The sequence below is a fragment of the Littorina saxatilis genome, linkage group LG7 (assembly GCF_037325665.1).
Source record: "Littorina saxatilis isolate snail1 linkage group LG7, US_GU_Lsax_2.0, whole genome shotgun sequence".
NCBI lineage: Eukaryota > Metazoa > Mollusca > Gastropoda > Littorinimorpha > Littorinidae > Littorina > Littorina saxatilis.
In genome coordinates this window covers 27,403,045-27,430,354 of record NC_090251.1, presented here as the reverse complement: position 1 = coordinate 27,430,354, position 27,310 = coordinate 27,403,045, and the positions used below count along the sequence as shown (strand labels likewise).

General features: G+C 41.6%; 1 protein-coding gene across 4 annotated transcripts in view; it reads right to left on the bottom strand.

Moving 5' to 3' along the window:
* Positions 1-27,012, bottom strand: part of LOC138971066 (kinesin-like protein KIF21A) — a 92,902-nt gene extending 65,890 nt beyond the window's left edge. For all 4 annotated transcript variants that reach the window (XM_070343669.1, XM_070343670.1, XM_070343672.1 and 1 more), the window contains exons 1-11: positions 26,696-27,012; positions 21,797-21,976; positions 19,052-19,094; positions 18,458-18,640; positions 10,497-10,553; positions 8,495-8,587; positions 4,012-4,140; positions 2,484-2,657; positions 1,954-2,069; positions 1,214-1,409; positions 691-883 (exon numbers count right to left, since the gene is read on the bottom strand). In XM_070343669.1, the coding sequence (XP_070199770.1) occupies positions 691-883; positions 1,214-1,409; positions 1,954-2,069; positions 2,484-2,657; positions 4,012-4,140; positions 8,495-8,587; positions 10,497-10,553; positions 18,458-18,640; positions 19,052-19,094; positions 21,797-21,976; positions 26,696-26,751 (1,420 nt within the window). In that variant the 5' untranslated portion in view covers positions 26,752-27,012. The remainder of the gene's footprint in view (positions 1-690; positions 884-1,213; positions 1,410-1,953; positions 2,070-2,483; positions 2,658-4,011; positions 4,141-8,494; positions 8,588-10,496; positions 10,554-18,457; positions 18,641-19,051; positions 19,095-21,796; positions 21,977-26,695) is intronic.
* Positions 27,013-27,310: the final 298 nt, after the last annotated feature.

Genomic DNA, 27,310 nt, shown 5'->3' with positions numbered 1-27,310 from the left:
ATCTGAACACTCTCACTGAAAGCAGTCTATCAAAAGGAGTCTACTTGTTTTTTAACTCACTTAAACGTGTTGGATTATTATCACTGATGTGCAAGCTGAAGTTATCATCTGTCTTGTTCAAACATTGAATTCTAGTGTGACATAATGGTTCAGGCTGCATAATGGTCACTGGTCGCTGACACTCTAAAATTCGAAATGCTGATCATCCTCCCTGGAAACTGACCAGGTGACTGACTCTCTTTTTCTTGCCAGTCAACAGTGATACAGACCCACCCACTCACATGAAAATTACCAAATAATGTTATAATGCATCAGTCAAGTGAACCATTTTTCGCTACTAACTTATGATGCACATGTTCTAAAATCTGACCACATTTACACTATTACTCAGAGGTACCAAATATTACCCAGCAAATCTCATTGTCACTGCTAAATTTGCACATGCACATTACTTCAGAAAAGCCAATAGCACTTTATCCACAGAGTTACAGCTACAAATATAACCCAGCAAATCTCGTTGTCACTGCTAAATGTTCACATGCACAGTACAGGCAACAGCACTTCATCCACACAGAAACAGCTAAAAAAATGCCCACTAATAATGAAAATACCCCTGCCCCTACCGTTAATAGCACTTCATCCAGAGAGTCATGAAATGCCCACAGATAAGGAAAACACACGTCCCCCTACCGTTAGGCCCCATGAGGGAGACAGCGGCTGACTCGGCCATGAGCTGAGCGTTGTCTGTCTTGAGGGCCTCGACAGCCTCGCTGAGAGCCTTGATCCTCTGCCGCAGCTTGTCGTTCTCTATCTGCATCATGCTGTTCTCCGTGTAATAGTCGTTGATGCTCTCGTGGCCGTCCGCGTCCACTGTCCGCTTACCCTGAAATACACCATCCGTTATTGGCTTTTGTGGGTGTCTGTGGAGGGATGGAGGTTATCTAAATAATCATGCTCCCTAAGGATCGACAAAAAAAGATTGTCTTCCAGCAGACAGCAGTTTTGTAATCTGATGGCTTTTCTTAATACAATAAGGTATCACACGTTATATTTCTTTTTAAACTCAGCAACTAACAGAGGGGCCTAACATGGCAAATACCACTGTGTAAGACATGTTACATTGTCAATAAGTGCAGCTCACAGTTTTGTACTCTAGCGGCTTGTCTCTCAACAGGGCATCTGACACATTATACTGTGCATAAGAGCAACTTACAGTTTTGTACTCTGCCAGGTCCTGCTGCAAGGCCTGTATCTCCGCCCTGAGACTGGCGATCTGTCGACTGGCCTTGTCCTGGTTGGCCGTCACCTTGTTCTTGATGTTGCGCGCCCTGTTGGCGTACTTGAGCGTGTTCAGCGTCTCCATGAAGTCGCGGTCCGACGGGGAAATGCATGCGATCATCAGCGTCCGACTGTCAGCAACAGACACAAATGAGAAATGCTATAATTACAAATGCCAAAAGACAAATGTCCATGTTTATGCTCAAAGAAAATGGACATTAAAGTATTCTTATCTTATCTTATCTTATCTAGGCTGACCAATCTCCTACAAGCCATCTCCATCATCTGACTGTGAACGACAGAGACAAGTTAGTAGATCCTTTAGAAGAATGAACTGTCGCCCTTGCCCTGACGAGTTTGATATCCAAACCTCAAAATAATGTCTATGTCTGCACTAACATTTTCACCCAAAGTAAAATATTCAGTTTACTTCTCTATGTTTCCCTTGAGTTTCTGCTGCCATCATAAGCCTCATCTTCCCTCAATTCACTGAAAACACATTTTGTGTAACTTTTACCTTTGTAGGTAGATAGTTCCCAATATAATTGAAACTTACAGACAATGAATATTTCAAATAAACCAAACACAACTTTTGGAATCTTACAAATTGACTGGAAAGACCAATGACAAGACCTGTAATTGCATGTGTACATATGATTGATAGCTGAAACTGACCTGTTTCCACCTAATGAGTCCTGTAGAAGACGGGTAAGCTTTGAGTCTCTGTAGGGAACATGGCTGCCTTTCTTGTGTTTGTCACCCAGGGCTGATATCACATTGCCCAGGGCAAGCTAAAATCAAAGAGAATCAAATTGCAGTGAAATATTTTAAACTATCAAAAGCAAAAACGACTGTGCCACCTCTAAAACCTGTTCATGCTACAAAGGAATAAACGGAAAATCGAAAATGCAAAGAGAAGTGTATATAAAAACATCCATCCAGACAATGAAGCAGTGCTTGTTTATTGGTTGTTGTTTCGCTACTTATGCAACTGCTGAAGAGAAAATAAACAATAATAACCAACCAATTGCTACTTACGCTGCTTCAAGAATGGAAACCTCTCAAGAACGTTTTCAGCAAATGTGGAAAACATATAACATTCCATTTACCTACAAAGTCATAATGAACCCACAAACACATTCCAACATGCACAAACACCAATTAACCAATCAATGAAATATCTGCAACAGACAACCACAACTGACCAATCCACAGTTGATGGAGATGCCTTCTTTGGCCCGGTCCCCCGTGGCCCCGGTACGTTTTAATCGCTCAGAGCCCGCCAAGTCAACAAAGTGAAATTTGGCCGTCAGCGTTTCAAACTCTGTGCCTGCCGACAGTGTGGAGTCGGTGTCTTTCCCATCATCCAGTGCAAGGCCCTGAAACATTGCAACAAACACTGATGCTCAATTGTGATGCAAAACTATCATTGTACCCTTTAATTTGAGAAGTACAGTTGAACTTTAAAAGCACACTTCTTCCCGTGTAAACTGTTCAGCTCATCATCTAATATCTGGCCAGGCTTTTACATTCTTTCTTTCTTTCTTTATTTGGTGTTTAACGTCGTTTTCAACCACGAAGGGTTATATCGCGACGGAGGGAAGGGGGGAGATGGGATAGAGCCACTTGTCAATTGTTTCTTGTTCACAAAAGCACTAATCAAAAATTTGCTCCAGGGGCTTGCAACGTAGTACAATATATTACCTTACTGGGAGAATGCACGTTTCCAGTACAAAGGACTTAACATTTCTTACATACTGCTTGACTAAAATCTTTACAAACATTGACTATATTCTATACAAGAAACACTTAACAAGGGTAAAAGGAGAAACAGAATCCGTTAGTCGCCTCTTACGACATGCTGGGGAGCATCGGGTAAATTCTTCCCCCTAACCCGCGGGGGGTGGCTTTTACATGGGAAAAGACCAACACTCCACTTGGTCACATACCCAAAATGAACAGCCTGAGTGCTCTTTGTCCACAGTGGGAAATTTTCTATGAATTATTTTTTTCATGAAAGGCCACTAGTGACATTTTCAAGAAATTAATTAATAAAAAAATTCAAACTCCAACTCGCCACAACATGCAATCAGGGTGTTGAATTTTGGCATGTGACCTATCCAGGTTTCCCAATTGCTTCATTTCCGGCCGATTTATGTGGAGCACATGATGCGCACAAAAAATATTGGCGGTCTAGAAGTGTTGTCCGTCTGCGCAATGATCGCGGCGGCTTTCTTGACCGCCAGGGACGACCGCGCACGTTGTGAGACGTCATTCGTTAGACCTCAATTAAAGGGATGGTCTTATCCTGTGTACAAGTCTGGCCAGATCTGAGGCGATGTTTATATGGGAAAGACTGTGCCTTTGAGATGACAGGATCACTGGGATCAGTGAAAAGTTCTCTTTGTACAATGACTGGTGTCCTTCAAGGACAGGTAATTGTTGGTTAGGTTGACAGGGAAATGGACAAGAGAAGGTGTCCTTTGCTAGGAGGCGAGCTCTGTAACTAAGTTTCAGGCCCATTTCGAAGGAGAGCTCACCGGCCACTCCAATTTACGACGCATGATTATCAAGCTGCCCTGATCCATGCCATCTACACATTCTTTTTCATTTTCACCGCTAATTAAAAATATATATCAGTATACCCATTTTAGCCCTCCCTCTGTTTCTCACACTCCCGCCCCTGTCAAGAATTCTCTTTACAACACTATAAATGCACACACTGATGCCTACCTCGTCTTTGACTACCCTGTGTTGTTTGATGTGTAGCGTGAAGATGGCGTGTGACCGTGAGGAGGACACGTTCATGTTGGTGCTGGCCGTAGTCCGTGACAACGCTCCAGTCTTGAGACAATGTATCGTCTGTGGACACACCAACAAACACTCTCATTACTGCCGCATGCAATCATGTACTTGACGCTATGCATTCAGCAACTTACATGATAAATACTTCTGCTACAATTTGGAACCATGTGCCTATTCCATCAGAAAGTTATACACTCATGCACAAAGATGGACATACACATATACAACCAAACACAGGCATGCAAGCTCTGTCACACACACACACACACGCACGCTCGCACACACACACATGCACACATGCGCACACAAACACACGGAAAGAGATTCTCTTGTGTTTCAGATGCCATGCTAAAATGAACGACAAAGTCTGCAGCCATCAACAAAAGATGACACTGGGCCCCAAAGCCCTCCTTGAGGCCTGCCGATTCAGGTGTACAAAGAATTGTATGTCACCAAAGCTTTTTCTTCAATTTCCATCTTTCTTGCTGTTCTTTATCACTTTCTTGTTTTCTTTAACAAAAGCACATGAAGACAATGTTTGGAAAGAGCTCTGTCACGTTTTCCTCCACAACATATTTCTTCTTCCGAAGTTTTCATAGGTTGAAGAAAAGTTTCCTCTCGTGCCCTTTTCACACCTTCAGTATTACCAAGTGCTAGTCTTTCGGATGAGATGAAAAACCGAGGTCCCGTCGTGTACACTACATTGGGGTGTGCACGTTAAAGATCCCACGATTGACAAAAGGGTCTTTCCTGGCAAAATTGTATAGGCATAGATAAAAATGTCCACCAAATACCCGTGTGACTTGGAATAAAGGCCGTGAAAGGTGAATGCTCGCCCTAATAGGCTTGAGGTTTGCTGGCCGATGTGAATGCGTGATATATTGTGTAAAAAATTCCATCTCACACGGCATTAATAGGTAACATTAGTTATTGTAAAGCGCATTGAGCATATATATGATTATGCGCTATAGCAAATGTCCATTATTATTATTATTATTATTATTATTATTATTATTATTATTTAAGTTATTGAGACATCCCAGTGCACTAAGGGATTTATAGAGCAAATCGAGAAAATTCATTATTGAACGAAGCGCATAGCGCTGAGTTCAATAATTATTTTCGAGATTTGCTCTATAAATCCCTTAGTGCACTGGGATTGTTTCAATAACGATATTGTCAGTACCGCCAGAGAAAAAAGAAGATTCAAAACGCACATTTTGCAACGCGCATTTGGATAGGCGTAACTGTGTGGTCAGGTTTGTGTCACTGGATCTACTTTTGTGTGGGCTGTCTCAAGTGTGTCGTGCTTTCGTCACACGCAAACTCTTGTTTTAAGTTCTGTTGGTAAATTCCAGTGTAGCGTTAAGCTAAAAAGTGATGATCTTTCATAGAGACCTCATTTAAACTCGGAGAAAGGACTGTGCTCATAGTTATTTGTGATTCGAAGCCTTCATCGAGCTTCGACAGATTGACTGTGCAGAGTTTTGCCACTTGCCACGGTCGACGGAAAGTACATTTTCAAAATAAATGTGGCATGTTTCTCGTGTGGTATCTTCACTCATCGGGGAGTCTGGTACTAAATATGAACGGTAAGAATGCTCTGAACCCTACACGTATTCAGACCTGGGAACCCCTGTTTTGCACTTTGAGTATTCTCAAACAAACTTGGTGTATTTTCAAAAAAATTAGCGTACTCCACACAGCGTTTGCACATCCATGATTAAAACATGCCTCCTGCGCGTCCGTCACACCGTTAATTAAGTTTACCTATACATTTAAAACAAATGCTTTTTTCAATTTTTACTGACACAAAATGCACCGTATTTGACGGACTACAAGCCGCGACTTTTGAAAAAAAATCGCATTGCGGCTTATAAAAAGATGCGGCTAAAACGTTACCTAAACTTGTATAGCATTCACCTAATGGAAGTCGCCGCGGATTTTCATTTCGCTCGATTAGCGATTACCGGTACTTTATTAGCTCTCTACTCAAGACTCAGCACTTTTCTCTTTCTTTCGCGAATCTTTGTTTGTCAACAAGTCGTCGTGACAAGCGTACAGAGAAACACCGGATGTATCAGGATCTCGCGCGCGCGAGATTTCGTTTTTTTGTGTCTTGCGATAGTTGGAGGAGCGAGAGCCGCCATGTTGTGTTTTCGTTTGCTCGAAATGTGCGAAAAAGTCGTAAATCATCCCAAAAAAGTTTATTCCGGGCGGGACTACATGTGTGTGTTGGTTACAAATTGTGTGTGTGTGTGTGTGATATTTTTCTTCAAACTTTTTCACTTTTCTCCTTTGTTTCACTTGTTTATTCTCGGAGCCGATTTCGCCAAATACCGTACTTTCGTTTGCCTGGTTGTTTTGATTGATTGACACGATCCGATTATATTTTTTTCGACGGCGGCTAATATAGTGACGTAATCATGTGCCAAAATACTGGATCGGCTTCAGGATGGGCTTGTGAAGAAAAGTAGTCTAGGAATTTTTCTCGTCGTATTTTTTTCCCACTGACCGTACTGAGCGTATTCTCGACAATCATGCGTACAAAATACGGCGAAATCGTATGGGTTCCCAGGTCTGCGTATTATATCCCCATCGTTTTTTCGTTCACATTTGCCCAACAAGTTAATTTGCTGAGCGGGGTTAATGTCGTCGGCTACCTGGGCAATCGAACCACTGCAGTCTGCACTGAGTCTGCACGCATGACGCAGGCTGGTAATAAGTCTTATATATGGTAAGAACGTTCTGAACCTTACACGTTTTCGATTACGATTGTTCTTGCCTTGAAATAATAATTCGAAAACCATTCATTTACTGAACTGATGTAGTCGTATTTCTGTGTAGTCTGTTACAGAGTCGATCGAGTCAGTCTTCCAAACTGGTCTAGCTGGTACGTTATCGGAATAACACTTGTGTTTTCTGTTAGCCGCTGGGAATTGTATACTAACTCATCATTTGGTAATGTGGATGATAAGCTACATGCCACTAACACGGCATATGAGAAGAATCTATGCAAGTCGGCGAAAATTAGATGAAACACAGCGGCTTCTATTTTTAGATCACTGGCACTGACACAGGCACATGCAATCTGTCAGAAAAAAACCCACTTCTGCTTTAATTGAGAAGCAGGGAATTTATGGTCATTTGGTATTGTGGAGAATATAAGCTACATGTCATTAATTAATTCTGAGGATGAGAGCACAGTTTCGCTTTGGCAAAGGGCGGAAGAATACGCTCTGTGGAAAAGTTAGCGCACTCCAAGAGTGCGCTAACAGTTTTAGCGCATCGCCATTAGCCAATCAACTGGTTCACATCAGTCATGTGACACCAGTACTTACTGACAATTATTATTACACCCCCGGTATAGGGGTGTGTATAGGTTTCGGTCGATGTGTTTGTGTGTTTGTGTTCGCATATAGATCTCAAGAATGAACGGACCGATCGTCACCAAACTTGGTGAACAGGTTCTATACATTCCTGAGACGGTCCTTACAAAAATTGGGACCAGTCAAACACACGGTTAGGGAGTTATTGGTGGATTAAGATTCTACAAGGACTTATAGAGAAACATATTACTGGTCAAAGGGAAATAACCTTCTCAGTTGGTGGCAGTGAGAATGGGTGCAGTGAGAATGGTTATTTCCCTTTGACCAACGGGGGTGTTTTTCCTACCTCGAAGGAATTTCTTGTTATTATTATTATTACCAACCCCTCCCCGTTTCTGTTGGTTTGTGTACCAGGTTTTTCTGTCTTTATCGTTTCCTGAAAGGAGTTAATGTATTTAGCCCGCCATCATGTTAACCTTTGTTTTGTACTTACTATGATTGCTTAAAATAAGCATTATATGCTTGAGTTAGTAATCGTAAAATCCATGCATTGTTTTTTGTCATGATATAAATTGAATAAAGTTTTATTTAAACCAAGAAAAGTGTCCTTTCTTTGCCTATCCTTCGAAACATTGATGCATTAGCTACTCGTGACATTGAAGGCCTCACTAGCGAGTGGCGTGTCTCCACATGTGGTCGCCGATCTGTGCCAGTGAAATCGTGCAAATGACTGACAGTGAGGGTTAGCTCTGATCTGTGCTTTCTGCACTATCCGCTCATTATAACGCTCTTTTCGTTCGAAAGTACTGGCTATCAGCATTGCCGATGTGATCCCATCCCTCAAATGCACAGATCACCGATCATGTGTGGAGACACGCCGCTCATTAGTGATTGGCTTTAAATGTCATGTAGCTTGCCCCAGTGTTTCCAAGGAAAAGCAACTCTTCCACATCCAATAAAAACCGGACAGTTATTTCCGGAATTTGTCGTTTTGTTACTACCACTTTTGTTACTACCCCTGTTGATTCTACACTGTCAATCAAAAGGCAAAAAAAAAGGGATGTCAAAAGTGCTGCACGTACATCCTCCAGAGACTGTACTGGTCGTGCCGTGACCCCCACACAGTAAATCCCCCCCGAGGCATCTTCATGGATCCTGATGCAAGACTTTCGACTCTGAAACACATGAACAAAGTAATGCACCTGATAATAAATCCACATGCTTGGAACAGAAGACATAATTGAGTGAAATATTGTGCAATGCACATTTGGATCAAAATCTTGCTTTGCAAATACTAGGCAAACTATTGCAAAAATTAATCACACTAAAAATGTACTTGTGTTGTTGATTTTTTTTTTTAGGAGGGGGGATAAATATATTTATACAACTCCTGCAATGCAACCGAGGGGTGGATTAAATCTAGTTGATTATTTTTTAGACAAGTGAGAAATTAGAACGAACTACTTTGATTAAACCCAAAAATCACACGTGGATTATTCGAAGTAAGAATAAAGAGGGCTAAAAAATAATCAACACTAGAATTTATTTTTAGAACATTTCAAACCCAGACGATTGGACCCTGTTGCGGAAGAATACGTACAATGTTGACTCAAAACTGTAACAACAATGGCTGACGTGTATGACTAGTCGACAGACGATGCCATTTGCTTTGTGTGTGTTTTTGTTGTTGCTTACTGTACATGACATACATTATGTGTAAAATCCAGTTCTTTAACAGGCAACAAACCTTGCAAATTTCCAGAAGCTGCAATCTGAAGCGACCTATCTCTGATTCTAGCAGACGATCTCTCCAATGTTTAACACAAAATCAGCAAACTCTCCTGTCACATAGAACGTCCATTATATAGTGCAATGTTGAAATGAAGTTACCGGTCTGAAACATTTAGTCGTTTCTTCTGAGACAATCCTTGTTCTCTTATCATCTACAGATTTACCGCAGTCTTCACCACGCGAATTCACAACAGAAGTCAGACTTTCGAACATACAATATACTACGTAGGCAAGCACGATACGTCATGACGTCATATGATTCCTAGCATATTGACGTAATGCTAAACATCCGGTTATCCCGAGTTTTCTCCGTAATACATGTCCGTGGGTTTTTTCAATGTTCGGTTATTTCCGTGGCTTCATGCGGAAAGGGAACCGTCGTCTGCAATCAACGACATGGACCATTCTGGTCCTTGCTGCTGACAAAAACATGATTTTAACACAGAATGTAATGTCAGAATAGCTATATAAACGCTATTGTGTTTTAATCGTAGCAATGGGGTCCGATATTTAGACGAGACAAGTATAATGCCGACGAGTCGGAGACTAAGAATAAAGTAAAAGAATTATAGGACTATTTGAATGACGCGCATTTGACACTCTGAGTGATTAGGCTGAAATGAAATTGCCTACAAAATGTCGTCTGCATGACTGCATGTTCGACCCGTGTTGTTCGTTGTATAAATAGCTTAAACAATGACAACTCGTTGATTACTGGAAAATAAACCACTCGTGGGTATTTGCAGCCGCTTGGTAATTCACTCGTGTGCTCCGCACACTCGTGAATTACCAAGCGGCTGCAAATACCCACTCGTGGTTTATTTTCCAGTAATCAACTCGTGGTCATTGTTTAAGCTCTATATAGCCATGGCCAAATAAAATATCATGCTTCAACCATGATTGTTTTTGTATTCTAAATTGTTCAATGTGAATTATCTTCGCTCTCATTAGATACACAAGAGTAGTTTATTTCCTTGCAACATTTTAGTAGTGTGCATCTATGCTATGCAGAGCTGTGCATGTGCCCCAGGTTGTTACAAATCTGCAGTCCCCCTGAGGCAGAAGTTTAATTCATCAAACTGACTAATGACATTAATCTTGACTTCTGTTCTGCACTCAATATTACATTACAGTATTTACTAAAATGTGCAATCCACATGCATGAATTTTTGCAACAAAATTATGCACCAAGAGCATTGTACATCAAACACGAACATGGCTTATCTCTCAATCAAAATAATAAAGCTGCCTGTACATTGTATCTCCAAAAGTTTATCACCTAGCCTTACTTACCCTGACATCTGGGTCCCGTGTTGTGTCGAGCAGATCTATGATTTCCTCGTTGTACAGCTGCAACAATCAACACAAAAACATGCATAACATATTCCGTCAACAACTGTAATGCATGAAGTAACTGTATCTTGTTTTCATTGATCAGTCGTGCTGATAACAATCTGTGTGCAGGTGTCACATTTTTCTTTATCAGATGTGACACCATGACTTCACACACATGTACTCTCTCTCTCTCTCTGTCTTTCTCTCCCACTATCTCTCCCTCTCTCTCTGTCTCTCTCTCTCTCTCTCTCTCTCTCTCTCTCTCTCTCTCTCTCTCTCTCTCTCTCTCTCTCTCTCTCTCTCTCTCTCTCTCTCTCTCTCTCTCTCTCTCTCTCTCTCTCTCTCTCTCTCTCTTTACTATCAAATGCCTAAATAATCTACCACAGTATCACTATCAGTCCTTTCTCTTTCTGCAGAAGAGCATACTGTTTTTGTTGTATACAAATTATACCATCGTATTTTCCCTCTCATTTATTTTCATTCACCACTGCGTCTCTGTGGCTGGGGGGAGGGGGGGGGGGGGGGGGGGGGGGGGGGGAGGATATAGTAATGATATTTCAAAAATCCAATCTACTTTTCATCAGTATGTGTGTTCATGACTAACACATCTATAACCACACCTGAAGCCTGACTGTAAAACAATTTGCCTGAATGTAGTGCTTTTAACACAAATTTAAAACAAAATAAAACTACCATTACAATAATATTCCATTATGAGACACAACCGAAGGTCGAAACCAAGTGCTTCCATACATTCACAAAGTGCTTGTTCATGCCTGTTATTCGTGTATTATAACATTCAGATCCAATCCAAGTTGCCTCCCACAGATAACAAAGCACTAGGCCATCTGTGGAGAGGCAGGAGGTGTTTAATGAGGGAAGAGATCAGTCCCCCACACCTGTCTGCATGGTCAATTTGGCACACCTGTGCACAACAGGTGAGTGACGCGCACTACCACTCTCCTCATCATTAATGCCATCTGCCTGCTTGCAAAGCTGTGTAACTAATGACAGAGTTTAGGCCAGACAGTGTTTTATCATTAACGTTGAGAAAATGTTGACGCAGCAGAAGAAGGGAAGCAAGGACAGAGAAAACAAAGTATGAAAGAAAAAGACAGAACAAAACCTGCCTGGATATTAAAATGACTACTTGCAGACCGATGACAGGCAGAAAGAAGGGGAGACCCTGAGCTCTATTTAATAACATCACGAGCATGTAATGTGTCTGTCTGCCTGCCTGTCCCTCTCTCTCAAGACTAGAAAAATGAATGAATGTAACGAAAAGTACCAGACAGCCTTTGATCATTGATGACATTTAATATTGATCCATGACATTCCGACCTGAAAAGAATTATTTCTTTCACATAAAAGATAAAAGCCACTTACATACAGACCCATTATGGGTTTTAGGGATGTATTGGATAGTTACTTTCACATACTTCGAAGATGTCAGCAAATTCTTGTTAATCTGGCTTAATACTCAAGAGTATTTTCCTTGCAAAAAATAACAATCATCATTCCAGCCATTCAATTCTTGCCTCTATTTTCATTCCTACAAGTATTACCCTGTAGTCCCCTTTTCTCCACCAAAGGTTTTGTTTCTATTCCATTTTGTTGACTAGTGCTATTGTGAAAATACACATCTTTTTAACACTTATAATTGTCCACACCTGCACTGATGTGACGGTGTTGCGTCCAAAATCATTAACGCACCAGTGGCACAGGTGGGAAGTACAGGTAGGTTTGAAAAGGGAAGAAGAAAGGAGAGAGGGAGGCCATGGACATGAGAGAATGTTGCCCCACTTCTGCCTGTGCTCCAAGTTTAGTCAATACTGACTAATGAGCTGGATTAGCATCTCCTCTCCCTCCCCAACTACAGTGGAACCCCCAATTTAAGACCCCCGATGTAAGACTTCCTCCTTTTTAAGACCTTGATTTTTCTGATTTTCTGTTCATAAACTGATCTGTAAATGTATCTCCATTTTAAGACTCCCTCCTTTCTAACACCTGATTTTTGCCGATTTTTGGAGGTCTTTTGTTTGTTCGTTCATGGGCTGAAACTCCCACGGCTTTTACGTGTATGACCGTTTTTACCCCGCCATTTAGGCAGCCATACGCCGCTTTCGGAGGAAGCATGCTGGGTATTTTCGTGTTTCTATAACCCACCGAACTCTGACATGGATTACAGGATTTTTTCGTGCGCACTTGGTCTTGTGCTTGCGTGTACACACGGGGGTGTTCGGACATCGAGGAGAGTCTGCACACAAAGTTGACTCTGAGAAATAAATCTCTCGCCGAACGTGGGGACGAACTCACGCTGACAGCGGCCAACTGGATACAAATCCAGCGCGCTACCGACTGAGCTACATCCCCGCCCTTTGGAGGTTTTAAAAGGGGGGTTCCACTGTACCACAATTCTCTGACCTCTTTCCCTCTGCCCTTTTACAAATAGTCCTTCTACCTAAACTGTGGCAACTCCATCCAGGCTTTTTTGTTATAGGCACTCTTCTCTCAGCACTTATCACCACTGACAATCTTATTTTTAAGCACCTTAATTATCATGGAGAGTGGGATTTGTTAAAACTGAAAGACTAGTATTTTGTAGTCAGGTACATGAACTATTGTTTCTTGTGGCTGCAATGATTCAACTTCAGGAATGCTACTGACTTGTTTGTCAAGATGCAGCTAACTTTCCTTTGGTCCAAGTAACATTACGGTTAAATCTCATGCTGATATTTCCCTGTACATATACTAGTTAATGTCAGAACTGAAAGCTTTACAATGAAAGCTTATCCTTATCCTTGACTTGTTCTGTTAATGTATGTATTCTCAATCCTGAGACTGGTGGAATTAAATCCTCATTGTGTGAAAAAAAACCTGACCTTGAAAAGCTAGGACTAAGTTCATGATACAGCAAATTTCAAATGCAATTTCTTTTGGTCTGTGGAATAATTTGTCACTAAAAAAAACAAAACATAGAAAACACCGGAAGACCTGGGCTCTTTGGACCTTTGGGGATAAACCAATCCAATGTCATTGCATGCTAAACACAGTAGTCACAATGGAAGTTAGCTAAGTCAGAATTGCAATCAATAGAAACAACTGTCAGGCAAATTCAGCGCTGAAGCAGCTCTGCAGACATATCCCATGAACCCTAAGCACACCTATTTTCTGCATCCTCTCCAAACACACCTGAGAATTATGGTGTATTTTCTGCTAGAAGTCTGTCCCTCAATGCTGTCTGTTCTATTGTTATCAAAAGGCAAATATGCAGACATCCACATATAAATGCCACCAACCTGTCTGAAACAGCTTTGCACTCCTTGCCTAAACACTTCAGAGAAATTGCTATGAATTTCTTTATTCCCCTTTCTCATGAGAAAATGTCCCTCCCCCATCAAGTTTTTGTTTCTGTCAATCCTAATCTTAACTAAATTTGACGCAGACTGTTACAAAACTTTAAAAAAAATATATATAAATATACATAAATCTCTACTTTTGTTCTCTTTTACCCTTCTCTATTTTATTTTTCCTGCTTCCTTCTATTATCTTTTAAGTTTGTTAATAATTTTCAATTTGCCAAAGTAAATATTGGTTTCAAACTTCCAGCTGATCCATTTCTAACTACAGCCTAAAAAAAAATTTTTAAATAAAAATTCCCCTCCCTATCTCACCCCAACTCCTCTACCAATGTAACAAAAATAGCAAGTTCGTGTTGACACTGTGCATTCCACACCTTGAGCTCCAGTAAGAGAGACACCAGCAAATAAAGGGACACTGACACGCAAACTGTGATGTACACACACGCTAACTTGTAACTCAAACTTAACATTTTATGAGGAAATGTGTACATACATGTATAAGACCTTGCTGTGGAGTGTTTTAGTTTTTGAGGAAAATGCCTGTAAACCCCACCCCACCCAGCGACTGAAAAATGCAATTTGATATTTTCCCTCTAAGGACGGCGGGGTGGAGACTCAAGTTTGTCAAAAGGCAAGCCACTCTATATAATATTCTATATTACCCTCACAAAACAATTAATTTTGTCTGTTTTTCTGTCTGTCCCTCCCTCCTTGCCTTCATCCCTCGCTCTCCCTCCCTCCTTACATTTGTCTGTCCAAGTCTCTCTCTCTCTCCCCCTCTCTCTCTCTCTCTCATCTAGCAAACCTGTCATTTGCCTTACACAAAATACAGTGCTGCATTGTAAGACGGGCAGCAAGAGTAGTAACTTGTTAAAAGATGGAGACTTCTGATGATAAACAAGCACGGGATCAATTTTGACAAATAAGTCTACTAAAAAGGAACACAGTACTATAAAACAGGTGTGTCACAAGACATTCATGTATTCGAGGTGGGTGGCTTGACAAAAGCCAACAGGGTGAACAGACTGATCTTACATGGACTATTACTTTACATCAGCACTATCCAGTGTCCTTTTGATGTGCGCTGAGGCACCTAATCACTTAACAACAAAACCACTGAGCATGACTTTGGACAACCGAGTCATCCACATGAACAGTCAGTCACATTTAGCGACAACAGAAATGAACACAACCATCAACTGCTCGAACACAACATAACAATCAAACACTCACAGTCAAGACAATAAAAAACAAATTAATTAAAAAAATGTAATCATCATACAGCTTTTTTATAGTCAGACTACAGTCCCCCCAAAAAAATGACCCTGGATCCACACATCAACATAAAAGGCTTTCCAAGTTTATTCTGCAAATATTGCTCTCCTGTGAAAACCAAACACAGACGCGTGCAACTGGGTAAACACAAGTTTCCCGCTGAATAGGAAATGAATTTAGGGACACAAATATAGGCATCCTTTACAAGCCACTGTGTTTGGCTATGGTCAACAAAAAAGATACTCCAGTTTAAACTGCTCATGTTGATCTGAAAAACAATCTACCCTCAGTGGAATTAGCATGTTAGCCTTGATAGAATGGTCAGTTTTGAAAGATCATCCATGCTAACATTTAGCTTCCCTTCAAACAAACCAAAAAAGAATTCCACCCATCTCAAAAGCAAATACATGTACTTTCAAAGCTAAAGAAAATGTTCAGTAACAGGATTATTTACACACACAAAAACACATACCTTTGAATTTGAGTCATACCGAGACATCAAAACAAGAGAATTGCTTCTGGGAGAAAAATTTTTAAATTTCTACGTATTTTCCCATGCTCACAAAATTTTAATTTATGTTTGATTAATGTTTTTTTCCGTTGGTTCATTGGGGTCAGGGAGGAGTTATGAAAAAGGGGTCTGACCATAAAAAAGAAAAGAGCTAACAAACAAACATGGAAAAGCCATCCAGTTAACTAGAACTAATTACAACCAGCCAAAGTCATTAGTCTGCTGAATTAAAACCATGGCGGCATACAATTAGTCATGACCTATTCCGGTGTGAAATTTCTAAAGCCCCATAAGCCCCTGCCTTGCGTTAACCTTTGACCCACACAATTTTCTATGCACTGTTTATTCGGGCTTTAAGTTTGTAATCCCAAGTGGAATTTCACCCCCAGCACTGTGGTTCAATATTTGACAGGTAAACGCAACATCTGTTGAGGAAGAGATTGCTGGTACTCTACTCTGAAGTAATGTTCTCTCCAGCTGTCTCCGTGTCTGTGTATCTACCATGCTTCCTTGATTTACATTTGTATGGTGCACAGTGGGAGAGATTTATACTTAATTAAATTCATCTGACGAGTTGTCACCTATCATTACAGTGCAATCTCCCCAATAAGACCCCCTACCCCTTCCCCCCAACCCCAAATTAACACTAACACACACACAAGCACATGTATACACATACACTCACAGACCAACAACAACAACAATCTCTTCACAAGTGGCGTGTTGCATTTCTCTTTTGCCTATTTCCTTGAGTGTCGCATTGTACCAACTTATATGTCACCCATTGTTTGTCTCACTTGTACATGTCTCGACAAAAGGGAAAATGCATGCATGCATAATGCCTTTCTTGGTTTAGAACAGCCTAGAAAACCTGCTTGGAATCACAATCAGCAAAGTCTGTCTGCACAATTTTCAAATTTCAGGTGACACTGATTTACGTGAACAGTTCATTCTCAGAGCTCAAGGGGCAAGGGTTGTCATTTTCTTCAACGCTGGGCGTCCTACAGACATGCATTATTCATCGCATACAGCTGTACCAATAACTCAAGTCAGCGAGATAACAAAAGTACAAGATCTCATTCACGGATGTTCTCATTTTCACTCTCACAGCTGCTCATTACATTCATATCAATTAATACTGTTTATGTAACTTAGTTGTAGCACAAATCAGGATTAAAGATAATGACAGTGACAAAAACCCTGCCCAGTTTTATTTGCAAATAACACTGAACCCTCAGCAAAAAGAGGACACTTAAACTATGCAGAGGTAAACGGTATAAACTAATTACACACACACATGCTGAAAATTGCTTGCGATGTTAAAAAATACACCGCCTTCTCAAAAAGAAGAAATTGATAACACTTACAGGTGACCTATTTAGAGTCAAACAGCTTCTTTTCACCACCACCCTACCCCCCTCCCCAACCCCGCAAATGGAAAGCAATCTAACATTAGTGCCCTACTCAGCACTCCAAAGGATCAGGGACAAATGCACACATCAAACAGACGCTGACAGAAGTTACTCAGCAATATCCCTTCAGTCAACACACTAACACACCAATAACAATCAGTGCCGTGTGGACATAACTGCTGCTGTTACTTTGTACCTGTGTTTTCACATGTAAAGGACAACAGTCTTTGCCATAATAAGCCAGATGTTGTTTCTGACTGGCCCCCCCCAGGCTAACAAAATGCTGCCTTTAGTCATTGCATGCTGGTTACTGTTACATGATGAAGTCAACTCACTTGTACTGTGATTTGCCATACAATGCATACACAGCAGCTTTTTCTTACGCCCCGTCAGAATGAAAACAAAGCAAGCGGCAGGAAAAATGAACCTATTCAACTGAACAAAAGCTCTTCACAATGAGATGATTATAACACAGCTGTTCCCTAGTATTTCATGTTGATGTGATAGATTTACTTATTTTTTAATAATTTACAGCAAAGAGAAACTACACTCTGTAATGCACGAAATAGGATATTACAATATTAATTGCCATACACTCACAACTGCATACAGGGAGAAAGGACTGTAAACTACTGATCTGAACATGTTGCTACACCGTCTGACCCACATGTGAACTCACAGTCATATGAAACCAAGCAGGACGGAATAAATCTTGTGTAACACGCACAACAAGAACACATGAAACAACCTCCACACAAAACAAATGGCGAGACCTTATAAAGTTATAATTCAGTTGATCCTCAAAAAGAACAATAATTCAGTAAAGAACATAAATCCCATTCAGATCACAATGTTTTTCCAAGGTGATCTGCTCTCTGTTGTGTATATAATAATAATCCTAAACCCCAAACACATGCATTGATCAATCTCCCTGGCCTTATATGTTTCACTTCTAACCTTATATAGTTTAAGTTATACAGTGGAACCCACCTTTTAAGACCTTCAAAAATCTGAGAAAATCAGGTCTTAAAAAGAGAAAAATCTTAAAATGGGGGTAACTTTAGAGGTTATGAACAGAAAATCTGAAATAACAGGGTCTGAAAAGGGACTGTCTTAAGAGGAGGGTTCCCCTGCACTTTCTGGTGCAGTGGAACCCCTTGTAAGTCCTCCCCTAAGAAAATCAGATCTTTAAAAGAAGGGGGTCATAAAATGGGGGTAAATCCACAGAGGTTCTGAACAGAGAATCTGAGAAAACAAGGTCTTAAGTTAAAAGGGAGGGAGTCTTAAATTAGGCGGTCTTAAAAGGGGGGTTCCACTGTTTATTCAAAAAAGACACAAACTTAAAACTAGCAGCCTCACCTCCATAAACTGGGCGTTGACCTTGAAGTCTGGAGGTGGCAGGCCATTCTCAAAGGCCTGACGTCGCCGATCCTCAATGCCCATGAAGAGATGCTCCACGGCACGAGGGATGATGCCCACCTCCTCCGGCTGTATGTTGACGTCAAACCCTGTGCCCATCGTATAGGTCTTGCCCGACCCCGTCTGCAAAGCAAAAACAAATCTCCATGTTGTTAAGTAAAACCAAGATTCGACTTCTTTTTTAATGACAATCGCTGATGGGGCAAATTCAGACAGAAATACAAGCTGTTACATTGCAATGTGTTTAAACTGGAATGGAGTTCCTAGCTGACCAACTCGTCTTGCTCCACTTTCCCAAGCCCCTCCCAAAAATAAGCCACGAAATGATGCTACATGTAACTGAGAACTGAAAGTAAACCAGGTTCTTTGATCTTCCTCAACCATTCAAAATCAGCTACTGGACAAACAGTTGTGATATTATGAGTGTTGTTAACTACAGTAATAATATAATATTGATATTTGCAAATCAAACAGTAAGAATTTGTCCTGCAAGTAACACAAATTCTTTTAACGAACAAAGATAATGTCTCATACCTGTCCATATGCAAAGACTGTAGCATTGTAGCCCTCGAAACACCTGAAACAACAATAATCATTTTAATTTCCCATTCATATGACCAATCAGATCCAGCCATGTGGTGAAAAAAGTCATAGTGGCAAAACTACTTGTGAAATACAGTACATGTATGTTTGTAAGCAGGTTTGATTATTAATAATTTCAATGATGTGTTTCTAGGACTCACTGGACATCAGATACATGTGGACATACACAAGTTATACCATGAGATGTTCTGGGACAAACAATAGTCAGGTGTTATAGGATGAAAAATAGAACTAATGTTCTACTCTAGGATTGACAATAAAGTTAGATGTTTAAGGAAAGACAAAATGAATGTTCCAGGAGACAAAAGACATAGATAGATGTTCTTCCATGGGCACAGGTGACTACAAGTTGTACAACCAATAGTTTAAATCAAAGCAGAGACAGAGGTGGGAGAAGTGGAAAAATCACAATCCCAAAACACCACCCTAACACAGCCCTTTTAAATTTGAATAACAGAGCGCTGAAACTCTTATTTTAAGGTATTCCTGGTGTGTGGTGACATAATTACGACCCCCAACCTGAAGTGTCAGTGTAATAGCTCTTGATGTGATTTGAGACAGGGTTTAATTTTGTCCATCATAATTTATATCCTCTTTTTTTAAATAGAGAAAGAAATGACATAACACACACATTGATCAGCAACATTTTTCACAAAGACTAAAATAGACAATGAGAAAAGAGTGAAAACAGCTTAAGGTCGTTTTTGCCAAAATGAATTTATGCAAATCAATATTTCCATGCAAGGGGAAATTCCACTGGAGGGACCAGCCCATAGGAGAATCTATGAAAGCGCAGTTAACTCACAACTGCAGGAATCGGTCTTACCTTCCTCAATCTATCAAAAGATCATTGGAGATCTTAATCCCTGCACAAGCGTGCTGGTAACAATAACCGATCTCAACACCACGTCTTTGAAATTCTTTGCAGGTCGCCAACCCCTCGAACATAAAAGCTGTCCCAGTTTTCCCGCACCCAACACTCCCAAAGCCACAATCAATGTCTAGCAGGCTTTACAAAACTCCAACCAAACTTATAATTTCTGTAATTCACTGTTTGAAAGAAAACATCAGTCAAACTCTTCCCCGCTCTATGCTTCACTAGGACTCTTTAGCATGCATGCAGTCTTGCGGAAAATAACCATGACTGACGCTGTCAGTCAAATTCATTCATGATGTCTTCGGCTACAGTTTTCCTTTCAACCAGAATTAAAATAATAAAACACTTTTTGTGAAGATATGACTGCAAGGTCCAAAACAATTCTAAGAAATGGTCTGACATTCTAATTCTAAACGCCAAATACATAGCATACTTTCTGAAGCACTGAAACGTGTGGCATTGATGATGACAGCAGTCCATCTGTTGTTCTGTTTAATTGGTTGCTTAAATTCTGTTTATGTGAGGGTCATTTTGAAAAAGGACACTACAAATAGTAAATATGTTATCATTGTTAATGTTATAAGTACCATTCAAAGTAAACACAGTCTTTTGTGAGTTTTTTTTTTTACACAGATCGATCAATTCATCAAAGCCTCTTCGAGTCTTTCTGCCAAGCAGGCTTCTGTCCAGGCAGAAATAAATATTCTTTGATTGATTTTTGCACTAATACAGTTATAGCGGCTGCAGATTCCCTGGAGGGTGGCACATAACACCATATCCCTCAGATGCTACGCTTTGTGGCTGTGTGGGGTGGTGCCTAATAGTTATAGACAATGGGGGAGACTGCACGGTTTGCATTAATGAATACACTCTTCTGGGGCTGTGGGAAACCTTACATGCCATGTCCCTGCTAATTGCTGAGAGCTGTTCACACTGTCGTGAATAACATTGATACCTCGGTCAGTGTTAATAAGTTCATATTGAAACACAAACGCTTTTTTGTTAGGACAGTTTGCTCGCACAAAGACATGTAATTGTAAACATGTACAGTATAAAACAGCAGATCACACTTTGGACACCTAGCTACTTTTGTTTCATCCCAAATCCAAATGAAAAGATGTAGTGCAGATGTGTTAAAATACATACGTGTACATGTTCATATATTAATAAGAAAGACAGAAAGGGGTTTTCTCCTGGACCCTCTAGGCTTCTCACTCACAATTACTGTCACTTGAGTCTAAGTGCTGACAGTGACACTGACAGTCGCGCACATACATTATCAAGATGACACACGTACCAGTTTCCTCTCTTTGACATTTCACAAAGCTGCAGAGGAATAAAGAACAGATTCAACCAAGACCAACGCTAATAACAGGGCACATAACCTAGGAACAGGTGGGAAATGTCAGATCACAGGGGTCTAGACCTATCTGCAGAAACCAGGACACACTGTGAGTGTGAGTGTAACAAGGATCACTACCACTTGCACTGATGCTGTGATCTACAGATGAGGCAGAGGCAGAGAAAGAGAGAGAGAGAGAGAGAGAAAGAGAGAGAGAGAGACAGAGATAGACAGACAGACAGACTCACAGAGAGAGAATCAATCTGAAACAATTAACAGGGGTAACGTAACAGTAATAGCTATGTCAGTATGTGTGAGGTTCACCGTCACTCTGAACGAATCTAAAAATACTTACTCTACTTTTAGAATGTGACGTTACTTACAGTTACACGGGGCTATTTTGGGAGTCTGTCAGAAATATAATATATCGTAACAGAAAAAACTAACACCAACTTACCCATCAATGAGCTCTCTGACGCAGCTATTGTAAATGGCATCCTGAACTGTGGGCACATCATACACATAATCGAAGGTGAAGGACTTGTCTTTTCCCAGAATCACCTGCGGTGAGTTTGGTATAACCGATGTGCACACTTGACACATGTCCACTTTCTCTCGGCCATTTTGTGGACGAACCCTGCAAAATTTGGATCACTTTTAAATACAGCATACATCATTATTCCTCACAGCCTCTAATAGTAATACAACAAATCGCAAGGGAAGTGTTTATTCTGCCTTCCCAAATGGAAAAATCACTCAACACACACAGCTTAATGAATAGCAGTACACAGATTCTGGAAGTAACTGTTGGGGTCATTATTGACTGTGGAGGATTTCAATCAATCAATCAATATGAGGCTTACATCGCGCGTATTCCGTGGGTACAGTTCTAATTGCAAGGATTTATTTTTTTTTAGTTTAAAAAAAAAAAATTTTATGCAATTTATATCGCGCACATATTTAATTTTAAGGCGCAGGGATTTATTTATGCCGTGTGAGATGGAATTTTTTTACACTATACAACACGCATTCACATCGGCCAGCAGATCGCAGCCATTTCGGCGCATATCCTACTTTTCACGGGTATTTTGGTGGACATTTTTATCTATGCCTATAGATACAATTTTGCCAGGAAAGACCCTTTTGTCAATCGTGGGATCTTTAACGTGCACACCCCAATGTAGTGTACACGAAGGGACCTCGGTTTTTCGTCTCATCCGAAAGACTAGCACTTGAACCCACCACCTAGGTTAGGAAAGGGGGGAGAAAATTGCTAACGCCCTGACCCAGGGTCGAACTTGCAACCTCTCGCTTCCGAGCGCAAGTGCGTTACCACTCGGCCACCCAGTCCCAGGATTTGCGCCTCTTCAAAACAGTGTAGTAAACACACACCCCTGGTTAGTGCATACATGTGCTGGTTATGGTTATGCAGCACTTATAGATCTGCTAAATATGATGCCCTTTTCTTTCGAAAATAAGGTCACTTATCGCTGTCACCACTGATCATGGCAACACATGTTTGCCTCATTGTCTTTGACACTACTGAACACCACAACATGTGTTTGTCTGACTGTCATCGCCACTACTGATCATGGCCTCACGTGTTTGTCTGTAGTCGCTACTACTGATCATCACCACACGTGTTTGTCTCCCTGTCTTTGCCACTACTGACCATGGCCACACATGTTTGTCTCCCTGTCTTCGTCATTACTGACCATGGCCACACATGTTTGTCTCCCTGTCTTCATCACTACTGACCATGGCCACACATGTTTGTCTCCCTGCCTTTGTCACTACTGATCATGGCCACACATGTTTGTCTCCCTGTCTTTGTCACTACTGACCATGGCCACACATGTTTGTCTCCCTGTCTTTGTCACTACTGACCATGGCCACACATGTTTGTCTCCCTGTCTTTGTCACTACTGACCATGGCCACACATGTTTGTCTCCGTGTCTTTGTCACTACTGATCATGGCCACACATGTTTGTCTCCCTGTCTTTGTCACTACTGATCATGGCCACACATGTTTGTCTCCCTGTCTTTGTCACTACTGATCATGGCCACACATGTTTGTCTCCCTGTCTTCGTCACTACTGACCATGGCCACACATGTTTGTCTCCCTGTCTTCGTCACTACTGACCATGGCCACACATGTTTGTCTCCCTGTCTTTGTCACTACTGACCATGGCCACACATGTTTGTCTCCCTGTCTTTGTCACTACTGACCATGGCCACACATGTTTGTCTCCCTGTCTTTGTCACTACTGACCATGGCCACACATGTTTGTCTCCCTGCCTTTGTCACTACTGACCATGGCCACACATGTTTGTCTCCCTGTCTTTGTCACTACTGACCATGGCCACACATGTTTGTCTCCCTGTCTTTGTCACTACTGACCATGGCCACACATGTTTGTCTCCCTGTCTTTGTCACAACTGACCATGGCCACACATGTTTGTCTCCCTATCTTTGTCACTACTGACCATGGCCACACATGTTTGTCCCCCTGTCTTTGTCACTACTGACCATGGCCACACATGTTTGTCTCCCTGTCTTTGTCATTACTGACCATGGCTACACATGTTTGCCCGAGTGTCTTCGCCACTACTGACCATGGCCACACATGTTTGTCTCCCTGTCTTTGTCACTACTGACCATGGCCACACATGTTTGTCTCCCTGTCTTCGTCACTACTGACCATGGCCACACATGTTTGTCTCCCTGTCTTTGTCACTACTGACCATGGCCACACATGTTTGTCTCCCTGTCTTCGTCACTACTGACCATGGCCACACATGTTTGACTCCCTGTCTTTGTCACTACTGACCATGGCCACACATGTTTGTCTCCCTGTCTTTGTCACTACTGACCATGGCCACACATGTTTGTCTCCCTGTCTTCGTCACTACTGACCATGGCTACACATGTTTGTCTCACTGTCTTTGTCACTACTGACCATGGCCACACATGTTTGTCTCCCTGTCTTCGTCACTACTGACCATGGCCACACATGTTTGTCTCCCTGTCTTTGTCACTACTGACCATGGCCACACATGTTTGTCTCACTGTCTTTGTCACTACTGACCATGGCTACACATGTTTGTCTCCCTGTCTTTGTCACTACTGACCATGGCCACACATGTTTGTCTCCCTGTCTTTGTCACTACTGACCATGGCCACACATGTTTGTCTCCCTGTCTTTGTCACTACTGACCATGGCTACACATGTTTGTCTCCCTGTCTTTGTCACTACTGACCATGGCTACACATGTTTGCCTGACTGTCTTTGTCACTACTGACCATGGCTACACATGTTTGCCTGACTGTCATTGCCACTTGTGTAGTACTGATCATCGCCACACATATTTGCCTCACTGTCTTCGCCACATGTGTTTGCCTGACTGTCATCGCCACATGTGTTTGCCTGACTGTCATCGCCACATGTGTTTGCCTGACTGTCATCGCCACTACTGATCATTGCCACTACTGATCATTGCCACACATGTTTGCCTGACTGTCTTCGCCACTACTGATGTTCACCACATGTGTTTGCCTGATTAGCTTCGCCATGTTACTGATCATCGCCACACATGTCTGCCTGACTGTCATTGCCACTACTGATCATCGCCACACATGTTTGGCTCACTCTTGAAAGTCACTTTCACCTTTTCTGATCAAAGCAACATGTGACTGACTCACTGTATCGCCACTACTGATCATGCATGGCAACATGTGCTTGTCTCACTTGAATTACAGTCGTTACTACTGATCATGCATGGCAACATGTGCTTGTCTCACTCGAATTACTGTCGTTACTACTGATCAAGGCAACAATTGTGTTTAGCTCACTGTCGTCGCTGATACTGATCATGGCCATACGCATTTGGCTCACTCAAGTCACTGTCACCTTTTCTGATCATGGCAACATGTGATTGTTGTTGCCACAAGTGATCATGGCAACATACATGTGCTTGTCTCCCTCGAGTCACTTTCGTTACTACTGATCATGGCAACATGTGTTTGGTTCACCGTCGTCGCAGATACTGATCATGGCATAACAATAAACATGTTTGGCTCATTCGAGTCACTGTCGCCACCACCTAGCATGGCCACACGTGTTTGCCTCATTGTCATCGCCACACATGTTTGGCTCACTGTCATCCCCACTACTGATCATGGCTACACGTGTTTGGCTCACTTAAGTCACTGTTGCCACTACTGATCATGGCAACACGTCTTTGGCTCACTGTCGTTGCCAATACTGATCATGGCAACATGTTTGGCTCAATACTGATCATGGTCACACGCGTTTGGCTCACTTGAGTCACTGTCGCCATTACTGATCATGGTCATATTATGCGTTTGGCTCACTTGAGTCACTCACTGTCACCACTACTTATCATGACAACATGTGTTGGGCTAATTTAAGTCACTGTCACCACTACTGATCATGGCAACATCTGTTGGGTCATTCAAGTCACTGTGGCCACTACTGATCATGGCAACATGTGTTTGGCTCACTGTTGTCGCCACTACTGATCATGGCAGCACACAAGTTTGGCTCATTCAAGTCACAGTCACCACTACTGATAATCGCCACACGTGTTTGGCTCACTCGAGTCACTGTCGCCACTACTGATTAGGGCAACAGATATTTTACTCACTGTTTCCAGAAGCAAAACTCTTCCGCAGCCATTAAAAATCCCAACATTCACTTGCAGAAACTGAATACATATACATATATAATATATGACACATATATACATATTATATTGCTTAAAACTAAGCTGTATATGTGCAACCATATTTAAGAGCTAACAACTTAGAAGCTATACACTTTGACAAAATACCTTAACTTGCTTAAGTCCAAATGAAACTCTGAACTGATCAACACAATGAATGTAATTGAAATTACACAGGATGCTTTCTACAGTAAAATGCCTGTAAGTGCAGCCACACGCACTAAGTTTATATCATTCAGGTCATCAGCTACTGCCTGTGGCCCTAGTAGTAGTAATGAGGCTGATGTCAGTGCATATAATAATAACCAAAAAAGACAACTTCACAAGCGTAAAACGGCAAGCTGGAAATCTGGACAGCTGATGTGGGGGCTACAAGTGTTAGCAGGCCGTTGTGCGTGTGCCCTCTGTCTCATTCATGTGTAAAAGCCTCTTCTGTCCCATAAACAAACACCCCACCACCGCACATGGAGGACAGGCTACAGCACTAGCCATCAGAAGAGCTGTCTGCACATCTGAACATTTCGGGCCCGCTTCCAAATTCAGGACACCACATTGGCGTCTGAACAGAGCATCAGACAAGAGATGAGGGTTTAAAAACACAGAATTACCTGAGCGCCACTCGAACGCTGCTGTCATCTTCTTTCTTTTCGGCGTTCTCTGTCATGTTGTCTGCAGACGAACATTCGTTTTGGTCAGTGCCACCAAGCTTACTGCGTCAACCTTCGTGTTTGTCGGCATAAATAATCCACTGAGCCACGGTGTTCAGTCTGAATTTGTAGCGTCTCCATCACAGCTCCTGAATGGAAATTGTGCCCTGCAAAGTCTTCACATGTCTGCTATTGTTGTTCCTTATCCTTTGATCAATAAAACGTTGGTCCATGCATCCGAGTGTTTTGAGCTGCGCTCCGAATGTTAATTCTGTGTTCACCCAATCACTCGGAACCTGACGGAAACACACGAAGTCCAGGCAGTGCCATCTGTCACCAATGAAGGGACGATAATCCCGTCACATGGACCGTCGTTCACACCTCCGTTCGTTTCTGCGCAGCCAGCTGTTGCCAACTTTTTTTCCCAGTATTTTTCGTGTTCCTAGTTTCCAATCGGAATTCAAGTGTCATACTTGAACAGCTATCAAATTATTAGATTACTTTCAATTTTAATAATTTGCCAAAACAGAAATTATGAAGTTAAAAAACAAAGGAATACTGTACTCACCAATACAA